General features: G+C 39.2%; 1 protein-coding gene across 2 annotated transcripts in view; it reads right to left on the bottom strand.

The window, feature by feature from the left end:
• LOC103177501 (CTP synthase 2) overlaps nucleotides 1-21,616 on the bottom strand; it is a 215,197-nt gene that overhangs the window by 134,006 nt on the left and 59,575 nt on the right. For both annotated transcript variants that reach the window (XM_042334322.1, XM_042334321.1), the window contains exon 14: nucleotides 13,891-13,934. In XM_042334322.1, the coding sequence (XP_042190256.1) occupies nucleotides 13,891-13,934 (44 nt within the window). The remainder of the gene's footprint in view (nucleotides 1-13,890; nucleotides 13,935-21,616) is intronic.

The following is a 21,616-nucleotide window of genomic DNA, read 5'->3' as shown; positions in this document are numbered from 1 at the left end:
TTCCTCTTTTCCACATCTCAGTTATTCCTCCACTTGTCTAGGCTCCCAGGAAGACACGATCAGACCAGAAGCAGGTTCAGGGAGGTAAATAAACCACAGAAAATAATGGTGGGTATCAGGGAGGCAGATATTCGAGTCAATTTAGTGGTCCAGTCAATGTTCATCACATTGAAAGTGGCCGAGGTGGGAAACGCCTCTAACCCAAGTCATTCTCAATAGTAACTGTGAGTGTGAGTCCGGGTGCACAGGACTCCAGAGTATGGATCACAGCCTTTGACTGCCAGTTAACAAAATATCAACTTCTTAACTAAAACTCAGAGTCAAATAATGTTGAGTGTCACCGGCTTCACACGTTGATATCAAGAAAGGCATCTCATCTCCAATATGATGATAATCTTTGCATTTCCTTGCATTTGATCACCAAATGTGCCACATTCATCAGGGTCTTCAAAGTCTAAATTATTTTCATTTCCATTCATGTAGAATCAGCACACGGGAATCGATTTCAACACGATTCGGATGTTTTGGGGTATTGCCAAATGGTGACAAATGAGAAGCTTAATGAGGGCCACAGAGTGAAAGAAAACAATCAAATAACCACAGTATGGTGCTGAGTTTTAATCCTCAGGGTTCTTATCTAGCAGCCTGTGAATCTTTGCTACTGGAACTGTAAACCCACTGCTATGAAATTTTGTGGTTTCTGATTTACCTTCTTACCACCTCTTTCTATTCTCTTCTGTCTTTTTGTTGAATTCTCTCCTTTCTTTCGTGCATCTGCACCTTTTCGTCTTCCCCCATAGAGCAAGCTTGAAAGGGGAAGCCTTTCAATCACTGATGGTGAATGGTCCCCTGTGACCACTGACTGACAGCTCCAGACCACTATCTCTGACAATGTAAACTTAGTGCTATGAAAATGTTTGACTGATTTGAAGATATCAAGCTGTAGTTAAAAGATGAAGGCAACAGGATTGGAGTCCTGTAGCTTAGTGGTTAGAGCACTCGCCTTACAAGTGAGAAACCTAGGTTTGATTCCCAGTAGGATGAAACCTTGGGCAAGTTTCCTTCCTCCACACGTCTGATAATAATCCCTCCAGAGAAAAAAACAATAATAAATTGGTCACGACTGTCTGTGGGACACTGCTGTACCCATTGGTTGCCGCGTTTCACCCACAAATATAGTCAATTCAATTTACAGTGTATTCTGCGAAGCGCTTTGAGACTCCTAGAACACGTGAAAAGTGCCTTATCAAACGCAAGGATTATTTTTATCATTAGCTTTCTGAGAATATGATAGGAGCAGTCGCAAACTCAAAAAAAAGTTTTCAAAATATTTGTGAAAGTGTAGACAACTAACGCAATACAATTCACATTTATATATATTGCTTTATAAATGCAATTTGTTTTTGTTGTATAGTGCCTTTCACATTGAGAGGATGTCTCAAAGTACTTGACAATGCTACTGTAATCTTGTGTTGGTTCACTGAACGTCCCACTTGACTGTATTCTCTATGCAGGTTCACTGAAATTCCCACTTAACATTGCTTTGTGCGACACGCTGCACTTCACACTACTGTAATCAAGCTTGCTGTAATTCAAGGTGCTGTAAACAAAGCCATTCTAGAAGCATTGTTAGCTTGCTTAAGATAAGATCAAGCAGAACAGCAACATTTACACCACAAATGCCAAAATAAAAGTTAAAGTTCATAGAGGTTTCCTTTTTGCATTTTAACTGATTCAAAATAATTAAGTACTTGCATTTGATGTAGAGTTTTATCATGCTAAAATGTCTCAAGGTGCTTCACACACTCATTTAATTCAAAAGTAATGATTAAGTCAGCATATGCAGCAACCAACCTGCAAAAAGAGGAAAGAGCTTAATCCAATTGTGTTTTTGTAAATTGGGATAAGGATAAATTGAAATATTAGTCAGGACACCAATAGAATTCCCTTCTCTGCTTCAAAATAATACCATAAGGTCTTTAATTTCCATGTGAACCACCAGATCAGGCAGTTAGCTCTTGAAAGACCAAGTCACAGCAATGCACTGCACTACTGAACGAGAATGTCAGACTAGATTTGCAGCTCAGGTTTTCAACCCACAACCCAGAAATGAGAGAGCTACCACCTGAGCCACACATGACATGTGCTCAGAAAGGTACTTGGTGTTTCATTTCAAACCCTACTCCTGTGGTTGGCACTCACAAAGTACTGAACTAGAATGTCAGACGAGATTAGTAGCTCAGGTCTTGAACCCACAACCCAGGGGTCAGGGTGCTACGACCTGAGCTACATATGACAAGTGCTCAGAAAGGTAGTTTGTACCTTTTAATTTTGAACAGATCTCTCGTTGGCACTCACAAACCATAGCAAATTGCGTATTTATATGTTTTGATCTATCCTTTCAACATCTAAAAGATATGGATCATGTTCATCTCCCACCATAAAATAGTTTTCTCCACAAAAACAGGTTCTTCGAGTCTGTCTCACAATTTACACCCAAGGGTCCAGGAGTCACCATTATGGCTTCTTTTTTTCGAACATTATCTATGCATCAGTGTCTTTTTGAAAGTAGAGTGCCAAAACCACTACATTTTTTAAGTATATTGTCAAGGGTGATTTAAATAAGGTCTGAATCATTTATTTTGACATATAAGCAAATGCCCCCAAGATGTATCCTAAGCCTTTGATTCATTTTGACAGCAACTTCAAGTTGACAGGATAGCTTCAATGAAAATCAGAAATCCACATCAAAACTCTTTTCTTTTTCTTCTTGTCAGTTGACACTTCTTCAGCACTGTTGCTTCACATTTATCTGTATTAAAATCCATCTGCTCAATTACCTTGTCTTCTCTGAAACTGATTTAACTTATACAGTTACATGATAGGCGATGTAAACTTTGTACCACAAGTAAATTTGATATTACTCTTATTCAAATAATTTATGAATTATGTGAACAGCATGTTGACATAGATGAGACCCGTGTGGAAATCCACAAATCACAGCTCAATTCCCCCAGTTTCCATAGAAATCCAGAATTCTACTGGTGAACTCAATGCCTCCATTCCTGTTTTTGAATTTATTATAACTTGTAATTGCATCTCTAAAAGGGATACATTATCTCCAACAATATGATCTCAGAATTCATATTCAAGCTGTGTCTTGCTCTGGTCAGTTGCACCTAGACTGATTATTTAAAATATTTAACGTTTGTTTCTTTATCAACATCAGCAGTTTGTGTGCTCATAAAAATGAGTTGTCAGTGCTGCAGTGGAACATATTTTCACTCAGGAACAAGCACAAGTAAAACGGATTCAACACGTCAATAAAACTCCATCTGCTTTGGGCCAACATTGGGAGTCATTCTCTCCCTATTAAAAATCAATAAGAAGAATTCCACTTAGTGAGTGTCAAAAGGGCATTATCAACGATGGAAGTGTTAAACATCTTTAGTTAAGCCAGGCAGAAGAGCCACAAATCATTTTCCCCACAAGAGCATAATGCACAAAAAACATTTTCACAGCGTTAAAATCATTCTTTCTGCTGGGTGTCCACAAATGCAATTGATGCGCTGACTAATTTATGATGAACACCAGTTTTGCAGGAGCACACAGACAGTATCAGTGTGAATTTCTTCATTTTTCATTTTATGGGCTCTTGAAGCCAATGCTTATGGAATTAAGGATACTTTCAAGCTCTGGATCCACGCAGACTACTAAGTGGGAGTGTCTGCCCAAACATGTTTTAACTAGACTGCCTACAGATGGGTGAGGACGAGATTCCATCCCAGCAGCTTGGTCTGAATATGAACTATATTAAAGAGGCAACTATGGATAAGACCAGAACTACAATTAACAGAGATACATTTTTAACTCATGGTGCTTCACTAATTTTCCATTTCAACTCGTTTTGCAATTTTGCTCCTTTGTGCAACAAACTGTACTTGTTTAGCACCTTTCACGTTGGATTAACTTTTTAGAAGAGAATTTTTTAGAAGAGAATTCCAGAGGATAGATGTAGGGCTCAGTCAGCCTTCAATGTAAGGGTGCAAGAGCAAGGAATAGATCAGAATCCAAAGAGCGGAGGGCACAAGTAGGAAAATAAGAGTTGGAAGAGATGACATAAATTGAGCAAGATCTGTGAAGAGATTTGACGTTAAGGACGAGGATTTTAAAATCTATCCACAAAAGTACTGGGAACCAGTGGAGCTTGCAGAGGATGAGAGTAATGAGCATGAGAACCCAGGGCAGGAGAGAAACATCAGTCTCAGTAACTGTACCAATCCAGTTTCTCTATTCATCACTTTTTGAGCAAGAAATACTCAAATCCAGAATAAGGTGTTAAACATAATCATAATACTTTTATGGGGACCAGAAATCTCTTTCCAAGTACTGATATGCATGTATAAACTTTTGTTAAACTATAAATAAAGTTATAAGCCTCAAACTTGCATAATTCAGTTATACCATAGCTTGCAAAATAAATATCCCTTTCACATTATGTCCATTATATCGAGCCCTGCAGTTATGAAGCATTCAGATATCCTTGTATAAAATCGTTTAACAGCTTTACCAAAATCTTCAAGTTTTAACACACTACCAATAAATTTTCAAATGTAATTCTGGTTATTACTGGGACACGGACCATTTCAAATTAAATGAGACAGTCTTTATTCACTCATACCACCATCATACTCATACTCATAACTATTCATCCACGTAATTCAAAATGTTTAAGAAGTTGACCTGATTGAACCTCTGCAACCACATCACTTATCAACTTTCTTAATTTGACTGGAAGCCTCAGGCTCAAATTTTTCCATGGATTTAAGCTTCAAAATATCTTTTAAAATGAAAATTGTGAAGAATTTTGGAAAATTCTTAAATTCAATCTTGAATTTGAAGCCAGAGTTCTCTTTTTTTTAAAAATGCAGAGGGATGCAGAAATTTCCCAGGACCTGCCAGTAGTCTAGAGCTACAAAAAAATTAAACTGCAGAGATTTATTTTGTCTTCTTTAATAACCACTCAAATTCTACTTTTCATGTTTGTAAATTTCTTCCTCACTTTTCTTATCAGTTTCCAAAGTTTTCTGAAGCAAAGGAACAATACCTGCATTGCTTTTTGAAAGACAAAAGGCTGAGTGAGGCCCGAAGCTCTGCTTTGTTGCCAACACATTATGATGTTTCGGCTTTCAGTCACAGATCATTTTACCTCAGCTCTCGGTAAATTTACACAGAATGTTAAACAAACATCTGATATCTGCAGCACTCTGCACAAAACCATCATGTTATACAGTGACAAAAAATATGCTCAGCTCTTCTGCTAGAGCTGACTTATTATCATTCAATCCACAAATAAATAACAATTCAGTTGTGAAACAAAACATTAATGGTGCATTAGATTCTTTTGTGGTTTGATTCAAGTCGAGCTGCAGAAATAAATAGGAATGCTCCTTTATCGCCAACAGGGGAAAAGGCCAATCAGAAATAGGTCTGTTCACAACATTCTTTCAGCAAAACATTCACTCAAATAACTATAGAAATGTAATTAAGGTCATTGTAGCTAAACATTTAATGCTTAGCACTTTTGAGATTACTTGTTTACTAAAATACATGATGGAGAAGGGAATAGAAGGATATGGGAAAGAGTAAGGAGTGGGTGGAGACTCTAATGAAAGTATAAACACTGGCAGGGACTAGTGGACTGAATGGCTCGTTTTTATGTTGTATAATCTATGTAAATCTACATTACTCGCCTGCAATATAATAATTAATGTTGATACTTGATCAAAATGTGCATAAGCAGTAACTTGAATTCTTCAGTCAACAACAACAAAATTACATTTCTAAAGCGCCTTTCACGTCAGGAAGACGTACCAAGACGCTGGACAGACAGAGTTACAGACCTGCGCTGAGGGTCGGTGTCGGGGATGGTGGATGGCAGGGGTTGGAAGCAAGGAGATCAAAAGCACGGTCGAAGAGGAGGGGCGAGGCGGAGGAAGTGCGGGATGGAATTCCAGAGGGTAGGGGCAGAGTGGCGTATCGCCTGCCTGCCAACAGTGGGGCGAGCGAGGCGGGGGAATTAAAGCAGGCCGGAGTCTGCTGAACGGAGGGAGCGAGCAGGATGGTAGGGGGTTAGAAGCTCACAGAGGTAGAGGGGAGCAAGACAGTGGAGGGCTTTCAAGGTGAGGACTAGGATCTTGAACTGTATCCTCTGTGTGATGGGAAGTCAGTGGAGTTGGGCAAGGATGGGGGATATAGGGTCACGGAGCCTCATGTGGGAGAGGACACGGGCTGCAGCGTTCTGGATGATCTCCAGCCTGTGGAGGGAGGAGTTGGGGAGACCGACAAGCAATGAGTTTACATATGTGTACTATCACCAAGGTAGTTTACTGCATTTGCTGCTCACAATGTGGTCTCCTCTACGAAGAGACGAAACACAGATTGGGTGACCGATTTGCCGAACACCTCAGTTCTGTCTGCAAGCACAACCCTGAGCTTCTGGTTTCGTGCCATTTCAACTCTCCCTCCCACTCACACTCTGACCTCTCCATCCACCCTCTCCTACGCTGTTCCAATGAGCCACAGTGCAAGCTTGAGGAACAACACCTCATTTACCTGCTTGGCACCTTACTTTCAACAATTTCAGACCATAACAGCTCATCTTCCCTGTGACCATTACCACATTATCTGGGTCCCAGACAAACCCTTTTCTATCCCTTATCTGCCTGTTTTGTTGCAAGTTCTTCCCTCCAAAACTGCCCCAGTTCTGACGAAGGATCTTGGACCCAAAACGTTGACTCACTTTCCTTTCTCCATTGATGCTGCCTGACCTGCTGAGTGTTCCCAGCGACTTCTGTTTTTGTTTTCAGATTTCCAACATCTGCAGTATTTTGTGTAATGAATTTGCGTGGTCGAGCCTCAATGCAATGAAAGCATGTATGAGGGTTTCGGTGGCCTGCGGTGTGAGGCAGTGGCGGAACTGGGCGACGTTGCGGAGGTGGGGGAAGGATAGTGGAGGGTCAAACAAGACTCCAAGGTTCTGGACTGGCTTAGCAAGGTGGAGTGTACAACCGTGGATGGTGATGCTGTCAGCGCCTGAGGTGAGGAGGTGCTGACGGGAGCCAATCAGGAGAGCCTCAGTTTTGTTGACGTTCAACTGAAGAAAGTTAGCTCTCATCCAGGAATTGATGTCTGACAGACATTCAGTCAGGACCACAATGGTCCTAGAGTCAAGGGTGGAGGCAGAGAGGTAGAGTTGGGTGTCATCCGCATACATGTGGAAGTTGACCCCATGTCTGCGGATGATGTCACCAAGAGGGAGCATATAGATATTGAAGAGGCGTCCAAGGACAGAGCCCTGAGGAACACCGCACAAGATGGTCCAGGGGCTAGAGAAGAAGCCATTTGTGGAGACGATGTGAGAGGTACGATCTGAACCAGTCACTGAATGAAGGAAGCACCCAACCCTAACCCTAGGGTTCGGCTCATTAACTATTCAGAAGACATTTCATATTCTCCCAATGAACAAATGCTTATTTTGAGAGATGAAACTAAATCACATGATTATCTAGCCTAGTTTAATATATCACATGATTTTCTGCAATAATGCCTTATTCTACCAGCACATTAAACAAAATCCATTTAAGGTAGGTACTACAGCATCGCTCACAGTATTAATAATAAATCTGAAGACCAGTTATGTCAAAATTCAATAACAGATGGGAGAAAATATTTTTCCAAAAGCTGTAATAAAAAATTGACTGTGCCGATTAAATCTGTTTACACTGACCAAGTATTGTAGCTGCACTGGTCATATACAATGGAACAAGTGTTGACATTATAAATGTAGTAGATGTCCAATAATTCAGCCTGGTCTGCGGCCAGATGATAAAGAGAACTACACAGCCGACAATCTACAATGGTTGGAGAAACCGGGCCTATTTTCATTGGAACAAGTAAGGTTGAGGGGAGACCTGGCAGAGGACTTTAACATTATTAGGGGTTTTGATTGAGTATATAGGAAGTATATTTTCACTGGTCGGCGAGTCCGTTAGCAAAAAAGCACAGGAAGAGATAAAGAGGAATATTTATACACACAGTATTGTGAGGACATGGAATGCTCTGCTGCGGCAATGGTCAAAGGAGGATCCATATTAGCTTTCAAGAAAGACCAGAAAGATATCTAAAAANGAAATAAATTGCAGGGATTTTGTGACTGAATCAATTGCCCTTTCAAAGAGCCAGACACACACACATACCCAATGGGCTGATTAGCCTTTGTTTCTATTGTAAATTTCTGTGGTTGAATGGCTAAATAATACTTCTTAACAATAATGCTCCAACACCTCCCTTGAATACGGTTTTTTTCCCTTCCAGACATAAGTATTCATTAAAGTGAAAGTCTGGACTGATCTCAACTCACTCAAATATTTGCAATCTACTTCAATGCAATGATCTGGTATGACAATACTTCAGGAAATATCATGATACCCACTCCCACAGGCTTTGCAAAGAAGAGATTTCGGTGTTGTTGCATGGAAGTCTATCATCACCAAGTCTTGCGATTTAAATTTTTTTATACTGTATTAAGGAGACAAAATAAGGTCAAAATACTTTTACTCATACGTGCATGAATAAGAATATTTTCATTATACATTAACTATAAAGAATATATCTGAATGACAAGGAACCATAGAAGCACATTACTTAATTTGGTAAAAAGCAGTCATTTTCCACGTTTTTGTGTATGAAACTAAGGCTGATTGCTGTGAAAATACTGCCCACACTGAATAGATGGAGGTATAAAAATTTAAAACGTTTTAATTTCAAAACATTTTGAGTAGAACCAGCCCAACACATTTTAAATGTTGTTGCTTAATCTTACCTCTACTCCATATTTAGGTATCTAACCTTAGAAAGGATATACAAGTCTTGGAGGGCATTCAACAATGATGCATTCTGTTTTGTACTCTCGGTCTTGTTTAGGTACTCTTAAGCAAGGCGAAGAGTTTCCACATGCGTCAGTTACCCGGGGTGATGAGGAAAAAACAATGATGCACCAGATTAATACCTGGGATTTATCTATGATGAAAGACGGCAAATTGGGGTGATATTCCTTACATCTGAGGAGGTTAATGGGTGATCTAATTGAGGATTTTAAAATATTAAGAGGAATTGGCAAGCTAGATAGCAGTTAACTCTTAAATCTGGTGGAGAGATTCAAAACAAGGGACAATGTTGAAATGAACAGCAAATTTGTGGTTTCTAACCTAATATCCTGACAAAATACTGTTTGATGAAAAATATAAGATGAATAGTCTTATATTGTGATCAAAGTACTCAAATAAAGATATTAAAGGATATGGAAAAAAGGCAGGAAAATTCAATTAAAATATCAGCCATGATCTAATAAAAATTTAATTTGAATGGATGAATACTATTGACCAGTTATTCTGTGGAAAGGTTTTAAAAAAAACTTGTTTTTCTTATTCTAATTACAATATACATATCTCTTGGATCAAAATCAACATTGAATATTGGAAGGGGGAGAGAAATGGGCTAGTTTCTGAGACCTGAATCTAAATAACTATCTCGTTTTACTATTCACAGTATTAGCTATTCAGCTATTATACCCTTAATCTCTGAATCTCCATCCTCCTACCCCCACCCCCTCGCTGTCTATAAACCCCATTTTAGAATGTACCTCTTCAACCTTGTCTATAGTTATCTCTCGCTTCTCTGCCCACTTGCTAGGCATCCAAACTCATCTTTGAACGGCATTATATAAATGCAAGTTGTTCTTGTTATGTTGACCAGAATCTTCTTTAGAGGGTATGAGAGGTTTTCAGTGTCAATTCATGAGCTTTTATAAATTGTAACTGGCTGACCAGTTACCACAAACACAGAGTCCCACATTCTGTGAATATTATTCTGCGGATTTGGCAAGAACTGAAAGATGTGCCACACAAACCTATATAGTCACTCGCGGATTCTCACTCGAATGAAAACAGTAGGCATATCAGTCCCTTGTCTTTATTCAAATTACAATACCTGTATTACAGCCCTGTGTTTCAATTACACTTTCCCAATATTCTATTCAGAGAGTTTTAGCTCACAGAGTGCAAGCCAAATAAGGATAAGGAAATTATCAAACAGCAGACAAATAGATACATCTTTAAATTCAAGCCTGTGCTGTGCTCAACGTGAATGTCAAACCCATCACATAGATTTCACTGCAGTTGGTACATAATTTATCTTACAGATCCTGTAAATGTAAAATCTTAAATTCTTTACCAGTCTGATGAAATACACCATGTCAGCAGCAGCTGCTAAGTGTGCCTGAAATGATCCAGAAAATCAAACAAACCCTGTCAGCAGATTAGTATTGAACCTGTTACTGGCACAATAAAAATCAAACTAAGCACAGTAAATCATCCCATAACTGCCTTCCCACATCATTGGATTTAGCTGTGAAAGTGAACTTAGAACATAAGAATTAGGAGCAGGAGTAGGCCATTCGGCCCCTCTAGCCTGCCCCGCCATTCAATAAGATCGTGGCTGATCTATTCTAACTCCACCTACCCGTCCTATCCCCATATCCCTTATTCCCTTTATCCACAAGGAATCTATCAATCTCAGTCTTGAATATGTTCAAGGACTGAGCATCTACAGCCCTTCGGGGTAGAGAATTCCATAAATTCACTACCCTCTGAGTGAAGAAGTTTTTCCTCAACTCAGTGCGAAAGGGCTTACCCCGAATTTTAAGACTGTGACCCCGGTTATAGTTTCTCCAACCAGGAGATAAAGTTTCTCACTATCTATTCTGTCGTGCCCCTTAATAATCTTATAGGTTTCTATAAGATCACCTCTCATTCTTCTATATTCTAGAGAATATAGGCCTAAATTGCTCAACCTATCCTCATAACTCATCCCCCTCATCCCTGGTACCAACCTAGTGAATCTACGCTGCACCCCCTCCAAGCCGAGTACATCCTTTCTTAAATAAGGAGACCAAAACTGTACAAGATACTCTAGGTGCGGTCTCACCAGGGCCCTATACAGTTGCAGCAAGACTTCCCTACTCTTATATTCTAACACTTTTGTAAAAATGCCAACATACTGTTAGCCTTCCTAAATGCTTGCTGTACCTGCAAACTAACTTTTCTGAACGCTAACACTATCTAGTCTCTCCCCTTCTAAAAAATAATCTGTTCTACTGTTTTTGCCACCTAGGTGGATGACCTCACACTTCCCTACATTATACTTCATCTGCCACCTATTTGCCCACTCACCTAGCTTATCTATATCTTGTTGCATTTTTTTAATATCATCCTCAGTGTTTGTTCTCCCTTCTAGTTTAGTGTCATCCGCGAATTTGGATATATTAAGTTTGATGTCCTCATCTAGATCGTTGATGTAGATTGTAAATAGTTGAGGCCTTGGAATAAAATGTCAAAAAGATTTTTTAGTTGTGAGCATAAGTGTGAGAGTATCTGATATACAATTTACCTGAGCATATACAACACCAGATAAGTGCCTGGTTGAAGACAGTAGAGCGAGATATAAGTGTAGTCTGAGATGAACAGATATTTCACTGGACATAATGATTCCTGTGCTGTTGGGGCAGAGGAGAATATTACCTGTGGAGAATATTATCTGCCTCACCTCTTACCCCCAGCAAACATCACCATCCAGCATTGTAAATACCCACGGGTACGTCCTCTCGACGTGAAAGGTGCTTTATAAATGTAAATTGCATCGTAAGTAGTTTATATAAGATTAGCGTAGCAAAGGTATGGGGATGGACACATATTCTGGACTGTTTGTGATATTAGCTTTGGAATCCAGGATGGTTCGATATATTATTTTCTCCAGGAGACGGTGTGTGGGCTCAAGTATAAGACAGGGTACATTTGCGGAGATAGTGCAACTGGTAGGTGGAATTGTCTGGTCTCTTTCCACATTTTCTGTTTTGGTGCTCTCTATGCACCCATCTCCCATTTACAGTACCAAACCAAGTGGTCAGAAGTGGGAACCCAGTATAATTTTTCTCCAAACCACCTCGGCAACATCAGTTAAATCTACTCTCCCGAGAAGGGTTGAAGAAGTGGCAAGTACGTGGTAACTGGCAATGGAACATGAAAATTGTGTCAATCTTCTGTCGAGTCTCAGCAGTTGCGTTTTCTGAGCCAGGTGGGTCCGCAGTACTACAAAATGGCTCATCAGCAGGACTTAGAAGAACAGATCACTCTCTGGGAACTTGGATTGGCTCCCACTATCCTTACAAGTTATGGTCCTAATAAGTAAAGTGGTTCCGGCTGTTAAAGCAGCAGGAAGCTTGCCAGTCAGTGTTCACAAAGGCAAGCTACACAGTTTTAGCTGGTTAAACTTAAGCAGTAAACCAGCGATTGCCAATCTGCGCCTTCAGGTAAATATCTGCGCCTTCATGTTCAGTATTATGTGAGCAATCACCCCTCCAGGGAGAGAGTGCAAACTCCGTTCTAGACAAACTGAAATTTCCACACAAGTGTGGAACTCTCAGTAGTTTAGTTCCACATAATCTTAAACATTGTAATGAGTTTCTGTGTGTGTCAGTCACTTGTCTGACAAAAAGCCGAGCGCACTCTGGATTTAAATCTGCAGTCTTCCAATTTTTGTGGCCCAGTGCTGTACTAGGTGGCACCATTATCTACTAGGTCACATAACAGTGATAACATTATATTTATTGGTTGCTGGAATGGGATCATTGAACATCAAAAAAACATCAAAATCCCTGGTTTAGAATCACAAGTTATGATGATGCCACTAAAGCTGATTGCCTGAGCCTCTGGCTTTTGGGGGAATGGTAACGGATAATCACCTGAGCAGTAAAAATATTACGAGATATGGGAATAGTGCTGTAAAAAGGGATGAACAATGAAGGTTGATAATACAGATGCGGCTCAGACACACTAGGCGATTAGCCTCCTTCTGTGCTGAATATCTCTACGTTTACCGTCTTGCTATAATACAGAAAATAAAAAGATGTTCCCACAGACATTTCAAAGTTACTTTTATAAATTCCCAACGTGAAAGGCACTATATAAATTTATATTGTACATTCTCTGAGTTGGAAGGAGGCCAACTGATGTGAGCTGCCACAACAAATGATCCACAGCTCAGTCAAGCCTCAAAGTGGACATCTGGCATGCCACTAACCAGCCTTTAGCTGATACTTTCATATGTATTACAATTTATATCTGACATGTTTCTGTTTGAAAGCTTAACAGTGTTACACAGCAAACTGTTCAGGTCTGTCCAACATCTCAGCAACAGAGAAATAGTTTCATAAAGTCAACTAAATATCTAAACTTAATCTTCAATTTCAGCCATTTTTCATCACTTTCCGAAGTCTAATTTTTGCACATCTGGCGAGGTAAGGCTTGGTATCCCACTTTCAACCATGTGTGAAAAGGGCAAATAATAATCCTTGCATTTGATATAGCGCCTTATCACGTTGTTGAGATATCTCAAAGCGCTTCACAGAATATATTGTTAAGTGAATTGATTGTGTATTTTGTGGGTGAAACATAGCAGCAAATTGCACATAGCAGTGTACCAAATGATGTGGTCTGCACTTACACTCCAGTACACAGAACCTTATTTTTAGAAAAGTATTTAACTTTAAATATAACTGTAGAAAAGTATTCAATTCGAATTAAATAAATAAGTGTGCAAATATTAGACAAAAAATTCCATTTAGTATAGGCCTCCAAGACCATTTTGTCTTACAATTTAAGATGACTGGAATTGAGGAAAAGTCTTCAATTCAGCCTTAACTTGGAAGCCAACTTCTTTTTAAGAATTGCTGAAAATTCTGCTAAATATTCCCAGAAAAAGTATGAATCTTACCACTGGGTGACTTGTGCTTGAATCAAACTCTGTAGAATTGGCATCTGCATCATTAAAAGGATAAACATTGTCAATAAATTATAATAATATATCAAATTGCATTTGATATAACACCTTATCATGAAATTGAGATGTCTCAAAGCGCTTCACAGAACATATTGTAAAGTGGATTAACTGTATTGTGTGGGTGAAACAAATTAGATTCTATTAATTGTTGGTTATGTATAATGCATTATATTTTTAGTATCAACGTTAAAATCATTTGTTTTCTCCGGAAGACACTGAAGTCTTCCATTGTCCCATATTAGTCTATGAAAAGCAACAAATAACTTGCTCCAAATACTCTGCCAATGCCATTTTTGATCTGGCTGTTGGAAGAGTAGTTTGGGATAATTAACACTGTGATTTCTGCTGCTTCCCCACTTGTGGAAAGCACTTTAATTCTGTTCCTTGCACAAGAACACACAATGGAGTTTGGTACATATTGTTGTACTAAACTATGACCATGTTTTGTCATTTTTAAAGGTACAATTTAAGAAAGACTGGATCACTAAAATGTGCTTACATTACTGTTTGTATTGAGGCATTGAAAGGTTTATAGCACGCCGTTTTTGCCAGACTTGATATCAGCAATATCGGAAAAAAATCTGATTTATTGTGGCAATTAAATAAACAATACATTATTCCAGTACCTATCCACAAGAGGTCTGCTTCTCAGTAAAGCGAAATATCATAAATTATCAGAGACTGTAGTAAACTCTTCCTGTGCTTTTGATCAACCATTCCTCCCCACCTACTCAATCATTAATACATTTTGGCTAATTCTGCAGTGTACCTATAATTAAAGTGGTGCTCAACAGCTTTAATCACAATCTGCTTGCTCAGAGCCAATTAGGATGGTAGATGCCAGACCAAGGCAACAAAACCATGGATAGAACATAAACAATAAATTGAAAGAGGAAAATTGCCGGCTCCAAGCTACGATAAGCTAGGGCTCTTCAGCCTTGAAAAGAGGCAACTCAAAGGATATTTTAGATGGAATCAAGATATTAAATAAGTTTGAGCAAGTAGACACAATACAATAGTTTCAGATGCCTCACAGTAGCAGCGCAAGATGACACGGGTTCTAGATTGTGAAGGGCAATTTTGGAAAGACAGAAGTACTTAGTGATCATTAGACTCATTTAAGAAACATCTATATATGGTTGTGGGAAGATGACATAGTAGGTATTCTAGACAGCCTTCTTCATCTGTACCTCACTAGTGAAAATCAGCCAATAGTCTGTGAAGATATATGAAATACATACTTTGCTGATTGAATGTGGATCTTATTGACAAGAGATAATAGGAATGTAGTATTTTGGAAAGTGAAGTATCAAATGAAAACTTCTAATGCTTAAAACCAAAAACAATTATAGCTATCAAAATAGAAATTACTAGGAAAATAAGCTTGTCTTGAAGATGGAGGAAAATTGATTTAAAGAAATTATATGAATGAGCATGCATAAAAAGGATTTGAGATTAACATCTCAAACAAAATTAATTCAACTCTTCTAAAAAAAAAGTTCCAATACAGTGGAAAAATCAATTTTATTAGCAGTAGATTCCTGTAGGACTTCCTTTCCATATGTTGAACTAACTAGAACTAAAAGGGAAAAATGCCAGATACACAGAAGGCGATTTTTTGCAGCAGGTTAATAGCTAACAACAAAAGGCATGACCTTATTTCTTGCCATCTGATTTGCCATTTGGGATTATTTTTCACTATTATTGAAATGATGATTATTGAACTATGATTTTAGTTAATTAAATATCTCATGAAATTTCTTATTAGAGTAAAATGATAATTAATAGCACACTTACCGTAATAGTGTAAATTATCTGGAACTTTCCAAGAAAGCCTGAACTGAAATGGCACCAAGAAGTCACATTTGGGGAAGTCTACAGTACCTAAGGCAATGCTGACGATTGCTTAGCCTGTTTAGCATACCGATGAGAGGCTTAAGGTCATATCACAAGATTAGTTCAAGTGAAGAAGTCCAGGAAAATACTACCCGGGAACATTATTCTGTTTCGTGGGCTCCATGTAGTATATTCATTAATATGGGCCGAGCGTTATTCTCGCATGTTCAGTAAATTTTGTAAAATTATTCTGGTGTGCTTATAATGCTGTTGTTACATTATAACTTTGCTTCCAGAGGGAAGTGTGTCATTTTGGGAGGCTACTTGTCCTGAAAATCACCTGATTCTCCCAAGCCGGGCTTGCCTTTTTTCTGCTGGCCTAGAGCGGTTACTCTGATTGACGACTGACAGTTCCCCTCTCCATATAATATTGCTGGTGTTTCCATGGTGCTGAAATCCAGCATTTTCACCCGTGTTATACACCATTTGAGCAGATAATCAATAACCAGTAGCCGAGGTAGTAAAACACACACAACAATCGAAAAACATTCACACACGCTGCTTTTCATCTTACCAACAAACACACAAAAAAAGCCAAAGTATTCATGGAAACACCGTGCAAATATGAGTATTGGGATTACACCACATCATTTTCATTTTCAATCACGACTGTTTTTGGGACACTGCTGTGCGTAATTGGCTGCCGCGTTTCGCCCACAAATATACAGTCAATTTACTTTACAGCATATTCTGTGAAGCGCCTTGAGACGTCTAGAAGATGTGAAAAAGCACTATATCAAATGCAAGGATTATTATTATTATTATCTGGATTCCCAATTCAACACATGTGGCAAACGTAATGGACAACCCTGCTCTCATGCAATTTTCAATAAAGTCATTTTGACATTTGGAATTAAATTAATTTTGAATTTTAAAACTGCTTGAAGAATAATGTGACAACTTGAATAAATTACTCAGGGTAATTGGAGTTGAGATGCAGATCAGCCATGATTTTATAGAATGGCGGAACAAGCTACAGGGGCTGAATGGCCTACTCCTGTTTCTATAGCTTTCAATTAAGGCGAATGTTTCAAATTGTTTTAGAAAGACGGGGAGAGCCTAAGCCGAGAGGGAGCTGGAAGAGATTTGGAAAGCCAGTCGCAGTCAAAGAGATAGGCTTTAGATGCAGGTACTCGGATTGGGATTACAAGATCTACCCCTTTCAGCGTTAAACACTTTATTGTGATTCAACTATCAAGTTTTCTATCCTTTCCTTTTGCAGATTCTGTGCTAAAACTGGAACATGAAGAGTTTACACAATGGAGAGCAGATGCGTTCATGCTTAAAAACTTGGCTACAGTCTTGTCAACATCTGCCAAGAAATGTGGAAAATTCTCTGTCAATGCTGATAAATCTAAAATAGACCCCAGGACACTTCATCATGTTGGCATCCAATCAACATTTCCCTGCTGTTCAGCTACATAATCACTGCAATAATGAACTTTCTGCTACCTGTAACAGCATTGCATCTCAGATCCCAAATGCATCAATTTAACTGAATCATGCCAGAACATCCAAGTCAACACAAAATATTATTGGGGTCCATAAAACACTGAACAGTGATAGCAAAGTTCAACATCCCCCCATACCATGAATGTGCTGAAGGCCACTTCATAACTTGTTCAATGGTATTAGCCCAGAGAAAGCCATTTGACAACAGATTTCAACCAGCAAAATGATTCAGGATTGATGTGTGAAGTTGTGAGATCTTAAAAGATGGAAAAATGCCACTGATCCCTCCAACACATTTTTATAATGACTAGGTTTGGCTTCCCATGAACTCGACCATAATCTGACAGCAGTCCTTAAATGCTCCAAAAGGTATTAAGATCCATCATCTATGCTTTCTGCTTTTGTCTAATTGTTAATGAAGTAGATCTCCAAGCCCTTGCCCCTACCATACCTTTGTAATCTCCTTCAGCCCCATTCTCCTGCCTGTACACTTTAATTAATTGCTATCATCTCCACTTAGTGATTGAGTGTTTTGTGGCTCTAGGTTCAAGTTATTTAATAAATGCAGCAAAGTAAAAGAATATAAGAACATAAGAATTTGCTAAGCAAAAGAAGACCAAGGTCCATCTAGTTTGCCTTCCGCCATTCTGGCAGTCGCTTGACATGTCGTGTCCCAAACTACACACTGTATCCCGAGAATATAAAAGCAAGGAAGTCCTACTGTAATTGGTTATGCTGATCACTTAGGGGAGTATTATTTTAGATTCCCCACCTAATAAAGAGGAAGTCCAGTGCAGTCAGGAAATCCAGGGCAGTTAGGAAGTCCAATGCTAATTGACCTGAAATAAGTTTGCTATTAAGAGAGGCTGGGTATGCCCTAGAGCTGGAAAGATGTAGGGAATTGACAAGGTATTAAATAAATACAGAATTACATAGACTGCACAGAACCGAAACATTCAAGCTCAACCAGTGTTTATACTCCACCTGAACCTTCACCTATCTTGATCCCCTCTCAATACCCCACTCCCATATCCCTCTATTCCTTTCTGCTTCACGTGTACTTGTTAGGTAAAGAATGACTCCTCCTTTGACGGGAACAACAACAACAACAAGATTACATTTGTATAGCTCCTTTCATGTTGGGAGGACGTCCCAAGGCGCTGGACAGTGTACAGCATTTCAGACCCGAGCTGGGGTCAGTGGGGGAGAAGGGAGGGGAGGGGAAGGGGGGAGGCCGATGGCATGGTTGAAGAGGCGGGAGTTGAAGGAGGCTAAGGACGGGGCGAGGCGGAATGACTGGAGGATGGAATTCCAGAGATTGGGGGCAGAGTGGCTGAAGGCTCTCCTACCAATGGTGGGGCGGATGGGTTAGAAATGCTCAAAGCCCAAAGAGTTTTGATGTTTGTAATTTAAGATGATAATGTGTAATTTCAGCAACAAACAATGTAGTTTGGTACTTCACTTTTTCTTGTTGATAATCCAGAAATGTAACTTTCGCCTCTGGTGCGAAAGGAAAAATACCCATGTGGGCTGAAGTATCTCAGAAACGTCTGTTCATTGTTAAACAAAATCTCCTGTTTGATTGTCAAGTGACTTTTACAACAGAATGGATAACAGATCACCCAACTGCACTACCCATATTTTAAAAATCCTGTGACCTTTTCATGGAAATAAACTGTTTGAAATAGCACTGAACTGTTCAGTTCTAAATGTTATATTGTCAACTGGCAAAACCACTTAGAGCATTAAAAGTTCATCCCTCATAAAATACATTTCTCTTATTGCAATTTGATGGGATTTCTAAAATGTCACCATCCAAGGGATGCAAAGAAAACTTTTTTTTATCTTATTTATGGAACTCTACATTGTAGTACAGAACACAAACAACTCCTCCTTATTGTTGTCTGGTAGTTCACTATTCAATCACATGGGTTAGTGTACATTTTCCACCACATTATGAAGCTTAAGCTCAGTTGGTATCATTCTTGTCTCTGAGTTAGAAGATTGTGGGTTCAAGCCCCACATGGAGTCTTGGGATTTATTTAATCTAGGCTGATTCTCCAATGGATTGCTGGTGTGCGTTGCATTGTTAGAGCTGCCATCCTTCAGATGAGACATTATACTAAAGGTCTTGTCTGCCTGTTAAGATGGATGATAAAGATCCCTTGGCACTATCTGAAAAGAGACAGAGTTTCTCCTGGAGTCTGGTTAACAATCCCCCCAATAAAATTCATTCAATATGGCTGTTGGTAGAAAGTTGCTAAATGCAAATCGACTGCCACATTCGCCTACAAAACACACAGTACTTACACTAGACAATGGATCCCATGAGGTGATTTGAGAAGTCATCCAGAAATGAAATGTAAGGATTATTATTGCTACTGTGAACGACATTGTAAGTCCTCTGCTTTTCAATTGTTCAAAGGTAACGAAGCAAAGCTCAAGAATATCAAGCCTACCCAAGTTAAATGAGATTCACAACAGTGCTACTACGAGGACTAATAATAACCCTCACGTTTCTACAGGATATCCCAAAGCATTTCACAGGATAAACTATAATGTATCGTGACTGTGTGTATTTTGTAAGTGAACACAGTAGCCAATTTGCACACAACAGCATCCCAAAAGCAGCTATGATGTGAATGAGCAATTTTATTTGAGGGAATGTTGGCCAGGACACTGGGACCAACTGCGTTCTCTTTTCGAATAATGTCAATGAGCCCCGCCAGAGAGGGTCGATTTTAACATTCCGTTGTCAAACATGTCACCATGGAACCAGTTCAGCATGAAAGAGACCCCACTTATCTCCCACCCACCCCCGCCACCTCCCCCCGGAGAATATTACCAAAATGTTTTAGATTAGATAATTTATTTTGGTCAGCAGTGTCCAGAAAATGGGGAAATCCGTCACCATACTTAAGAGTATCCAAACCAAACAACATTCCATGCATCCCACCATGCATGGAGATTCCAGAGATGTTGATTAGATTGGAATGCACACTCTCTCTGTGGAGGGATGGATCCTGTTATTCTAATTCCAGAAAGTATTGGGTGCAGATTGTCAGGAGCGTGTGCATTGGGGTGCTGCTGGAGTCTAACCAGCTAAAACCACGTAGCTTGTCAATGAGAGCACTGCCTGGCAAGCTTTCCTACTGCTTGTCCAGCTAGAACCACCCTACCTGTTAGGGCTTTGGCTTACAGGATTAACAAGAGCTGAATCAGAAGATTCCTTTCAACTTCTGCCAATGAGCCAGCCTGGCCTTGTGGTCATCAGTTGTGCCCTGGAGTACTGTGGACCCATCCGGCTCAGGAACCAGATTACCAAGACCACGAGAGAGGAGTAGCTCAATTCTGACATTCCATTGCCAATGTCAGAATTTCCTCATAGCTATCTGATAGACACCTGCCTTCAGTGTGGTGGGATGACCTCCACATGCCCAGGAATTCCCAGGAGTTCATATCCATAGAGAAGGATGCTTTGGATAGGACTAATACAATTGAAATGTGCCTTTTACTACAATTTTTTAAATTTGTAAACATAATAAAAATGAATACCCTGTGATGAGAAATGTGCTTAATGGAAGTACAGTGAATTTTTAAAAGTCTCATTTTGTTGTTGCCTAATTGATTTAAAATGGCAATTTATATTCCTGAAGATATGTCATTATATGTAATCTGGTTGTCATGGAAACACTAGCAGTATTGATTTTTCAATACTTGTGGCAATTGAAGTAGCTGAGCAAATATGCACTCTGATTTTGTTAATGCTCAAAAGGCACTTCGACCAAAAGAAAATGAGCAATACAGAATTAATTTCCATTTACTTAAATATTCCCCTCTAAAACTGCTGAGACAGGAATACTGTCAAAACTGACGATCCTAATAAATAATAATAATAATCATTGCATTTGTTATAGCGCCTTATCACATCTTCAAGACGTCTCAAAGCGCTTTATAGAATATACTGTAAGTGAATTGAATATATTTTGTGAGCGGCAGCCAATTGCGCACAGCAGATGGAAGGAATAGAGGAGAATCTACAGCTGTGTAAAGTTTGCATTGTTTGTTTCCGGATTAGTGATGATACACCAAATATCTTTTTCAAATCGATGAATCTCTGACATTATCTAATACTCATTTCATGCATTTAGGCCATCATGTTCCTCCTAGCAGGTAAATTGGTTCCTGGGGAGCAGGAACCAATTTACATTTCTTAATAATAATAATAATAATCATCCTTGTATTTGATATAGAGCCGTATCGTGTCTTTGAGACGTCTTTACAGAATATACTGTAAAGTGAATGGACTGCA

Source organism: Callorhinchus milii, unplaced genomic scaffold (genome assembly GCF_018977255.1).
Source record: "Callorhinchus milii isolate IMCB2004 unplaced genomic scaffold, IMCB_Cmil_1.0 Scaffold4, whole genome shotgun sequence".
NCBI classification, from domain to species: Eukaryota; Metazoa; Chordata; class Chondrichthyes; order Chimaeriformes; family Callorhinchidae; genus Callorhinchus; species Callorhinchus milii.
This window is presented reverse-complemented; position numbering and strand designations above follow the sequence as displayed.